The sequence below is a fragment of the Humulus lupulus genome, chromosome 5 (genome assembly GCF_963169125.1).
Source record: "Humulus lupulus chromosome 5, drHumLupu1.1, whole genome shotgun sequence".
Classification (NCBI taxonomy): Eukaryota; Viridiplantae; Streptophyta; class Magnoliopsida; order Rosales; family Cannabaceae; genus Humulus; species Humulus lupulus.
The window spans coordinates 40,012,841-40,023,002 of NC_084797.1; the positions used below are offsets into that span (position 1 = coordinate 40,012,841).

General features: G+C 34.2%; 1 protein-coding gene across 7 annotated transcripts in view; it reads left to right on the top strand.

Annotated features, from left to right (window-relative positions):
- The window catches only part of LOC133834772 (uncharacterized), a 28,991-nt gene extending 19,231 nt beyond the window's left edge, over nucleotides 1-9,760 (top strand). For 2 of the 7 annotated variants that reach the window (XM_062264510.1, XM_062264514.1), the window contains exons 12-18: nucleotides 675-789; nucleotides 889-960; nucleotides 1,115-1,241; nucleotides 1,454-1,568; nucleotides 1,694-1,884; nucleotides 1,988-2,100; nucleotides 3,785-4,736. In XM_062264510.1, the coding sequence (XP_062120494.1) occupies nucleotides 675-789; nucleotides 889-960; nucleotides 1,115-1,241; nucleotides 1,454-1,568; nucleotides 1,694-1,884; nucleotides 1,988-2,100; nucleotides 3,785-4,048 (997 nt within the window). In that variant the 3' untranslated portion in view covers nucleotides 4,049-4,736. Of the gene's footprint in view, nucleotides 1-674; nucleotides 790-888; nucleotides 961-1,114; nucleotides 1,242-1,453; nucleotides 1,569-1,693; nucleotides 1,885-1,987; nucleotides 2,101-3,784; nucleotides 4,767-4,920; nucleotides 5,735-9,506 lie in introns of those variants that run through there. The other 5 variants (XM_062264512.1, XM_062264513.1, XM_062264511.1 and 2 more) reach the window with 5 other exon arrangements.
- The last annotated feature ends 402 nt before the right edge of the window (nucleotides 9,761-10,162 follow it).

Consider the following 10,162-nt stretch of genomic DNA (forward strand, 5'->3'; position numbering starts at 1 on the left):
ATAACTACTAATGTTCTCCTTGTATGGGCCCTAAGAATTCTAACAATGAGAGATGATAACACACACACACACATTAACTCTTCCATTAACGAGGCTCTATTCTATTTCTCCCATTAACTTCTTATAATTCTCAACTTCCTCAAAATTCAACACATTAACTCTTCCATTAACAAGGTTCTATTTCTCTCATTTACTCTTTTTATGAATCTCAACTTCTTAAAAAATACTTGTATTTCTTCCCAACCGCATGCCCCCAACATATTGCCATTACTTTTGCCTTCCATAGTCTTTTTCTACCATCCACGTTTATCTTTATTATCTTTTTCTATATGTTTATTTACTTTAAATCTAATCAACTTATGATCATACAATACGGGTGAAGCTGGCTGAGCAGAGAGGATGCTTCAGAAGAAAGAGGAAGAGAACAAATGCCTTTCAACTCTTTTACACAATAGCCAAATTTCTACCAAAGATCTGATTTTCTCCCATGAACTTTTCTTATTAATCTCGACTTCTACAAAAACCCTTGTTTGTCTTCCCAACCGCATGTCCCAACATATTACCATTACTGCTGCCTTACATAGTCTTTTTCTACCATCCACGTTTATGCATATATCTTTATAATCTTTTATCTGTTTATTTTAAATCTAATCAACTTATGTACATACAATAAGGGTGAAAGCTGGCAGAGCAAAGAAGATGCTTCAGAAGAAAGAGGAAGAGAAAGCCAAGGCACTTGCAGCTGGAGTGGAGTGGCAGTCTGATGATGACGCAGATGATGAACCTCTGGTATTCTTATTTACTTGTGAATTTAAAAGGTCACTATTTTGAGCAGTGTTTTTTCAGATTTGTGCATGAGTAATTTACAATTATCTGTGATATCTATAGTTACGAGAACATAGAAAAACCCCTTTGCCTAATATTCTTAAAGATGAAGAGCATCATCTTCTTATCATCAATGTGAGTAATTCAATTCTTGAAGTAATTCCTTGCTTAACTTCTCGTGCATGTTACTTCTTCCCTTCCCCCCTTTAAATTATTTGGCTTTTAAAATAAAATTAATACAAACACAATAATAATGTCTACTTATTATACATCTTTGATGTCTTCATAGTTATGTAAGACGTTAGCCACCTTGCAAAGATTTTCAGATGCATTAGAGATTACAAGTCTCAGTCTGAGATTGGCAAATAACACTTTATCTGGTGAGAAGAAGGAGGAGCTTCGGATCCTTGGAGCTCGTAAGGCTTTTATTATTTATTTACTTTTCTACTCGTCTCTTTTTGGATCCTTTTCCTTATTTTTCCTGAAGTATTATTATATAATATAAAGTTAAAGTGCTCAATTTTAGGTGGTGGTGGTTTTGGTTCTATTTATTTTTTAGGTGCAATCTTTGCTATAAGTTGGCTTTATTGTTTGGATATGGCTAAATTGCACTTATAATCTTGAACAGAACTAGCGTACAACATCACAGAACCTAAGCATGGTTTCGACTATGTTAAGTACATTGTTCAGCAGCACCCATACAGTATTGCTGCATGGAACTGCTACTACAAAGTTATTTCAAGGTATTGAAAAATATTTTCATGTGCATATCATGTCAATATATTTTCCTTCAATAAATATATGGCTTTGACATTCAAATCTTCATTATGTTGTGATTTTCATCATTTTGTTCATTGCCACCTTTCAGGTTGGAGAATCGTGATACAAGACATTATAAGTTTCTGCAAAGTATGCAAGGAAAACTTAAGGATTGTGTTCCACCCATTCTTATTTCTGCACATCAGTTTACCAGTGGCAGCCACCATCAAGATGCTGCGAGGAAGTATCTTGAAGCCTATAAACTTTTACCAGAGAATCCCTTGATAAATCTCTGTGTTGGTATATTTTCTTTTTCTTCTTCTGGCTCTTTAAATTGGAGTAATGTGTACTATTTACTTTTAACATAAATAAGAAAGCAAAATAAGATTTGTTTTTCTTGCAGGAACTACTTTAATCAATTTAGCACTAGGATTCAGACTTCAAAATAAACACCAGTGTCTTGCACAAGGCTTAGCCTTCCTATATAATAATTTAAGGCTTTGTGAAAGTAGCCAGGTTTGGTTCTTTTACATTTAACTTTTACTTGTTTAATATTATGTCTTCAAGTTGCTTATTTATATGGTGCTAGGCTAGCTTCAGTTGTGTGAAATGGACTGTGCTGGAACAAAATTGTTCTAAACTATTGACTATTTGCATATTTGTAGTCATGCAGCTTAGAGAATTTCTAGGACTACTCAATTTTAATTGTTGAAAATCTGTTGTGTTCATCTAATTGTACTCAAATTTATTTATAAGAAGCTCTGACATTTTATACCAAAGAAGGAGAGGGCTGAAGACCTTCAAAAGAAAAAACATGAAAAAATAAAATACCAAAAGGCCAAATGAAAGACTATGATAGACCACCATCGACCTATGTGTACGCACGCAGGGGCAGGAAAGGTAACAGTAAGGGTGCAGTAGGGGATAATTAGTTGAGGTGGTTATTAAGTTGTTATGTGAGTTGTGTTAGGATGTAAAGGGTACATGATACCAGCTGAGGTATAGAGATAAATGTAGGGAGGGGAGCTCATTAATGGGGTGTGTAGTAATTGGTAGGGTGTAACCCCTATGTGGGAGTGAACTAGGCTCTCAAAGTCCTAGCTAGCAATACAGAAACTATCCATTTCTATCTCTACTTGCTTGGTTTACTAACCTTTGTGCAGGTTCATCCTATCAGACTACTAGCAAACAATAAAGCCCCACTGGTCAAAGTACTTTTGTGCATCATTTTCCGTGATTAAGTAAAATAAATGAGATACCCTTAAAGTCCACAAAAAAGCCAAGTGTTATGGAGGGTTTTAAAGAAGCCACCTCTAGTAAATACACCGAAGACCCAAAATACGAAGATTATGTTCAGTCGGATGCCAACATCCCAGTTGGGACCCAACATCCCTGCTGGCATCATCCCTTGTAGTTGCTTTTATAAGACCCACACCTCTGGCTAGAATTGGCTCTAATGCCATCTGTCAATACCTGTTGCCTGTGTAGTTGCTGTCTTCTTTGTTTTTAGCTTGTTTTGTCTAACACATCAAACAAGTATCTAGTATCCTTTCTTACCTTTTAAAAAAAAAATCCATTCTTATGAGGTCTATATATTACATTCCGGAATCCTGATGGGTTACTTCAAAGAATTTCTTTGAAGTAGAAAATCTTTATACTCTCTGAATTTGTTTCTGTTTTTCCTAGTTTCAACTTCCGATATTTAATTTGCTTATTATGTTGGTTTCTCATGATAGAAGAAGAGTTAAAACCTTGAAAATATATTTTCTGAATCTCAACTAGATACTAGCAAGTATCTAGACCCCATCAATCACTTCAAACCGAACCTTATTTTATAAGTTTTTTCTTCTTTTTAACAGATGGAAAGTTTTACTTTATGGAATATTCATAACATGCCTTCATGCGCAGTCTGTGTTTGTCCAATATTTTTCTTTAAGTATATTAGAAGAATATCTGTAGTTAAAAGGGGTTAATTATTAAATAACAGCTACTCTTTTCAATGGAAGGGAATTTCAATATTGAGTTTATGTACATTCTTTTGACACACTCACGTTGTTGGCTCATCTGAAACTTGTTTTTCAATATTTTATTGTAATATATTATTATTGTTTCTGTTATTATATATGAAAACAAAAACTCTTAAATTTTAGTTGTGTACTGCTGTTATACTGTATTTAGTTGTTCTTTTCAACGTTTACAGGAAGCTCTGTACAATATAGCTCGAGCATACCATCATGTTGGCCTGGTATCATTGGCAGCTTCATATTATGAAAAAGTGCTTGCAATTTGTGAGAAGGATTACCCCATGCGCAATCTTCCAAGTGAGAATCAAGACACAGAACGTCTGAGGTCTGGTTATTGCGACCTCCGTAGGGAAGCAGCTTACAATCTGCATTTAATCTATAAAAGAAGTGGAGCTATTGATCTTTCTAGGCAAGTCCTTAAAGATTATTGCACCTTTTGAGTCTTCATGCTGGCAACAAGCAACAACTTATGGGTATGCATTACACAGCTTATATTCTGCGTATAACATGAAAAGTCAATTTGAGTCTCGAGTTGATCTTGCTTGGAAATAGTGGATACATATATCTAGAAATTACGTATATATATGGGGACTACTTCAGTAGAAACTCTTATTTTTTCCCGTCGGTAGAGACTATTAGTATTTGATACATGGATTAGTTGCAATTCTATTTTTTTATTTTAACATGACAGGTGTATAATATAGTTACATGTGACTTCTTACAAATTTTAAGAAATTTTAGATAATTTAGAATACCGAAATCAAGATTCAAACAACTTAATGCACTCGCGTATACATATTAAAACAAGTACGTGTGCAACGAGCTGTTTGAATCCTGATTTAAGCATCTTAAATTATTCGAAATATGTTGAAAATTTGTAAGAGGTTCTCTATAAATAAAAAAAAGTTGTAGCTTATCCATGTGTCGAAAGCACCAAAAGTACCTACTGAAGGAAAAAATAGGAGTTTCAAGTTTCCAACCAAAGTGGTGCCCTATAATTACATTTATATTTATATATATTTGGCTTTCGTTCGTGATTACTCTTAAGTTACTAATTATATTTGTAATTGTTGCTCTAGCTTGTTTCTTTAACTGGAATTAAATCTGCAAGATTATTTTCACAACTGAGATTATTTAGCAAGTTGACTATTGCAACGCATCCTTGATGAAATTGGAAGCAGAACATATGACTACATAGTCGGTTGCATCAAAACTAAAATAATAGTGTAGTGCAAAGAAAGAAAGTGATTTTATTTCCTACCTTAGCTATTCAAATGCAGTCTCTCATTTCAGCCTCGCTATTCAAATGCAGTCTCATTTTCAGCTCTTTCATCTCTCCTGCTCTAAATTCCAGATTGTGTCTAATTATGCCCGTGGTGTTAGGATCTAGACTGAACTCCTCCTGGATCCCCTTTGAGGCAAAACCAAGGATAGGATCAGTACTGTAATGATTCACAACTAAAGCTATAAACTGAAAATGGAAAAATCTGTTACAAGTTGGGTGAGAAGATGGGAAAACCAACAAAGTGACTAGGACTGTAATGAATCACAGAACCATAGCTATAAAGAGTTGGGTTGAAGAAGGAAAAATGTTGTTATACGTTGGGTGCGAAGAGAAAGGTAGCCTGGTGTTGAGACCTGCCTTGTGTCTGGGCAAATTATTTGTCCTACTTGTCAAAGCTTTAAAAAGTTGGGAGGAAATGTTACAAAGAAAAATGGAAAGTTAGGAGGAAATGTTACAAAGAATAATGGTGTTTGGACATGATTGAGTTGATGACGAAGTTGAACAAATCATTAGTGATTCTTCCTTGCGAATCTTCAACTAATTCAATCCTTCTTTTTTCTTGCAACACAATAGGGTTTTGCACTTGCTTTGCATCTATGCGGACACCCATAGCGTTCATGCAAGCATGGGTGTGTCTATGTTTGTCATATTATGAAAATGAGCAATAATATATGCATTTAAAATATGCATCAAAATATTGTTTTAAAATAGCGAATTTCTAAATAAGGAGTCTGGTGCAAAATGATTCTTAATGTTGGGTGAAAGTAAGTAAATGTATATTTTTAATTTTGTAGTAAAATAGTCAATTATATTTTTTAATGTTACATATGACTAAATATGTTTTTTAGCAAATTACTATTTTATTCTAAATATTTTAAAATTATGGTATATGTGTATTCGTTTTGTTTAATTAATTTTTATTTTAAAGTTATTTTGATTTTTTTTTTGTTTTTTTATGGGTTGAATGATATAACATGCCACAAAATATATATACTGAGTAAAAAAATAATATACAACATATTCTAACAAAATTATATGTTACTATTAAAATATATATATTATGATGCAAAATTATATACTATCTTTATGTATAATAAGTTAGAAACTATCACATTTATATATACTATACAATAAAAAATATATATACTAGTTCAAAAATAATATACTAACAATCCAAAAAAAAAATTGAAAAATCAATATAACTTTAAAATAAAAACTAGTTAAACAAAATTAATATACATATAACACTGTATTAAAGTCATACGCTCCTAAATAAATAAATAAAATGATAGAAAATGATAATTTAAGTAATCAACAATGTAAAATATTATTATTTTTTGAATACAGGCATTATTAGTCATTTCTTGGTCACAACTTATTGACTAATGTGATTCAATGTAATTTTCACACCTATTCCAAGAGATTACATTCTAAAGAAAATAAATGTATCTACATTCACAATGTAGTTTAGGAACTAGATCTTAAACCATGTACACGAGTCAAAAAAATATGATGATGTACATAATAATTATTATTGTTTAGGACTACACTTTTAAGCATAAGAAGGCTACTTAGTACCTGTTTGAGAAAATTACATATTCTCGATCAACAATTTTGTAGCTCAATGAATAGGTCTAGTGTCTCTTTTATCCTACATGCTAATTATGTATATATATATAGAGAGGAAAAAGTTTAGTGACATTAATGAAATCACTTAAAAACTATGGAAAAAGAAATTATGCATAAAAAAAATTGATACCGTTTTATTCTTTCATTGATTAACCTCGTTAGACTTCTTAAAGGGTTTATGCTAAGTTTGAGTGGTTTCCTTTAAAGGGTATGTAGACCAACTTCCATACCAAAAGCCATTAGTACGTAATTAGCAACATTAGTAATAAAATTATCAGCCTCTTCCCTTCTATGGTTAGGATGTAATTTCTTCAACAAATATAATGTCTGGATTGAATAGGAGGTGCATTCTATGCACACACGTATATCCATAGTTTAGCCACGAGGTATCATTTTTATTATTTCATTCTCTCATGTGTACACATATTATTCATTGCATTATATAATTCATGTATGATAATTATAATAACTCATATTCAATAACAATGAACAAGGAACTCAAGAAACTCCAGAGGTATGAGCCACTAATTAAATAAGAGAAAAATAAGTAATTATCATTAACTAGTTCTTGTATGTTATATGGAATTTTTTGGAAATAATTTACTTTCACCCGGCATTTAGACTATTTATTTTGTTAAAATAGATATGTAATAGTTAATGTTAAAGTTGGTTTATGAATACAACTTATTGAATGAAATACTGAAGCAACTAAAGTCTTTCTCACACCTGTAATGATATTGGATCGAAATATTGCTTTATTGGACATTTGGAGTCATAAAATCAGGAACTAATCCCTTAACGAGACTTCATCCACCCCTCTATATATTTATATGTGTATTTAATCAATATATTAATTTCATGTTACAGTTTTTAGTTGGAAAAAGATTAAACTTGGTTTTGATGTATTATTTTCTCTATTTTTTTTATGTACAGTATTGTGAAGAGAGAAGGGGAGAGAGAGGACAGAAGATGTTAGAACTATAAAAGAACTTAAAAAAAAAAAAAAACTGATCAGACACGCTTAAAGACAACCGAACCACTTTAATTATAAAATATTAAAAGAAACTGATACTAATTTATGAGTGAATCCAACTATAATTAAAAGATTAATTTTAAGAGTGTCAATTTATGTGTAGTTGAATTTAACAATTAGACTATAAATTATAATTTAATAAGGAAATAATCAACCACATGTAATATAGAGTGTTGCTGTAACGACTCAAATTTACTAATAAGGCTTAAGAGCCTTGATTAGTGTGCCGGGAGGGCAAGATGGGAATTATGTGTGGTTATTATGATTAAGATGTATGATTATGATTTTAAGCATGTTATATGACTATGTGAATTATATTATGTGATAATTATGATATGTGAATTGTACTGTGTGGGTGCTGTGATACAAACGTGATGCACGTGCCAAGACGGTTCTAGGAAACTAGATAATGGTAACTGGTGATTTGGTAACCTGCGTAACTGTTGGTAACTATAAAGAGTAACAGGTTTTATTGGGAAAGTGGTAGAGTTGCAAAGTTAGGGAAAGGACAAATAAGCCCTTGAGGTCTAGTTAGTAAGTGATATTAATGGAGGGTTAAAATGGTATTTTGGCAGTTAGTAGATGAGTTTGAGCTGAAGGAATAACATTTATGTATAACACTTTGGGAGTTGGTTTATGCTGAATATTGGAGACCTAGAAATATAACAGAAGAAAGAAGGAAAAGAGAAGCTGAACTCTAGCTCTTGGAAGGAGAATCAAGGGGGTGATTGAGGTTATCAACCAAGCTTAGGCCAAGAAAACTCAGAGGTAAGGATTTGGCTATAATATGTTTAAGTTTCAAGTCTGAATTTTTAGAGATGAATATGAATTTAAGCAAGTTGGTGGCTGGTTTTGCATGAATTTAGAGTTGGAGTAATCAAAAAGAGAAGGTGATTTGAAGCTAGAGTTGGGGAGAATCCAAGCTGAGTACTTGACTGAGGTAAGAGTGTATCATGTTTAAATTTTCGTAGCTGTTATGGTTTAAGAATCTAAAGGGGCTGATTTACATATTTCTCAAGCTTTGGTTCAATGGTTTAAATATGAATTTAGGTGTGAATTCTGTGGGTAAATGTGTAGTTGAGTTGGGTTAAAGTGTTTAAAAGTTGTTGGTTGGTCTATGTGGGGTTTCAAATAGGTTTTGGGGCTTGGGTATGAAGTTGGGGTGGTTTGGAGTGAGTTAGGCTTGGGAAAAACGCGAAGGAAAACCCAGAAATCTGGGTCTGCGATGGTGTGCCGCGGCACAGCTTTTGCTTGCCGCGGCCTAGGGGTCTCTGGTGTTGGGTGCCGCGGCACAAGGAAAGTGGTGTCGCGGCACAAGGCAAATTTCAGGGTGTTACATTTTGCAATTTTTGGCCTTTGCTCCGGGGGTTCGGGGGATGTCTCCGGGGTGTTGTTCCAAGGTTTTGGGGGTTCCGAGAGTGTGGGTTAGGTACCGGGAAGGTAGTCTTGGATTGATTAATGACAAAGAATATTATATTTGTGTTGTGATTAGGACTTTGAAGAGGCTCGGGGTAGAGGACCGTGCTTGTGGCTACGTGGCATCGGAAACCAGTGAATTGAAAGGTAAGAAAACTGCACCCGAATGTATGGTTGTGATGGGACTAAGTGCTCCCGAGAGTTGTACTGTGCCATCGTTGGTATTATGCCAAGGGACACGTTTAAACGGTCTAAGAGTACCGTTCATGGTTTTAGCGCACGGGGCGCGAATTGGCCACTGGGAGCCAGAAACAATAGGATAGCAGAGGGAGCAGCCTGTGAGCGCTAGCCCTGGTTATCGTCTGTGCATTGTGTATGATGAGTTGAGATGCTTAGTATGTGGTATACTTGAATAATGATATAGTTGAATTTATGAGATGCTATATGAGTAATTGCTTTGATTGCTAGTTGTTCATGCTCTATTATTGCTGTGTTTTCTTGCTGGGCCTTGGCTCACGGGTGCTTCGTGGTGCAGGTAAGGGCAAGGGCAAGCTGGACCAGGCCTGAGGTGGAGAGCTCCGAGGTGTAATGTACATAGCCAGTCGTTCGATCACCACGGTCGAGGAGTGTGTCAGGACGGAGATTACCTAACTGTTCATTTTGCCTTAGTATGGATGTTGATGTATATAGACTTTGTAACTTTTGTAAATGGCTTTTAAACTGTCATTTTTGGGATCCCATGTACATAAACAATGTTTAGTAATGAAAACGTGTCTTTTGAGACTAAAACTCTTTTAACCCTAGTTCCTCTACTATTTGAGTAACACGCTTTTACTTTAAATACTTGATTAGCAAGTTTGGCACTTTATAAACACACAGTGTAACGGTCTTGGCTATCCAGGGCGTTACAACTTGGTATCAGAGCGTCCTAGGTTTATGGGTCCTGAAGACTGGCTGGGTATGTACATTCGCTGCGGGAGACAAGCTCAACTCAGGGTTTGGTAATTGTATATGCATGATTATGTGTTTAAATGATTTGAGTGAGATATGAATGTTGGTATCTGTCTGATGAATAGGGAGCATTAGATTCTGATAGGGTCTGGCCCTTGACTATTGCATGATGTTATTGAGGCGTGCTTATTAGCATTGCTGTGCATGTGAATGAATATCTGGATAAACTGCTATACTTGT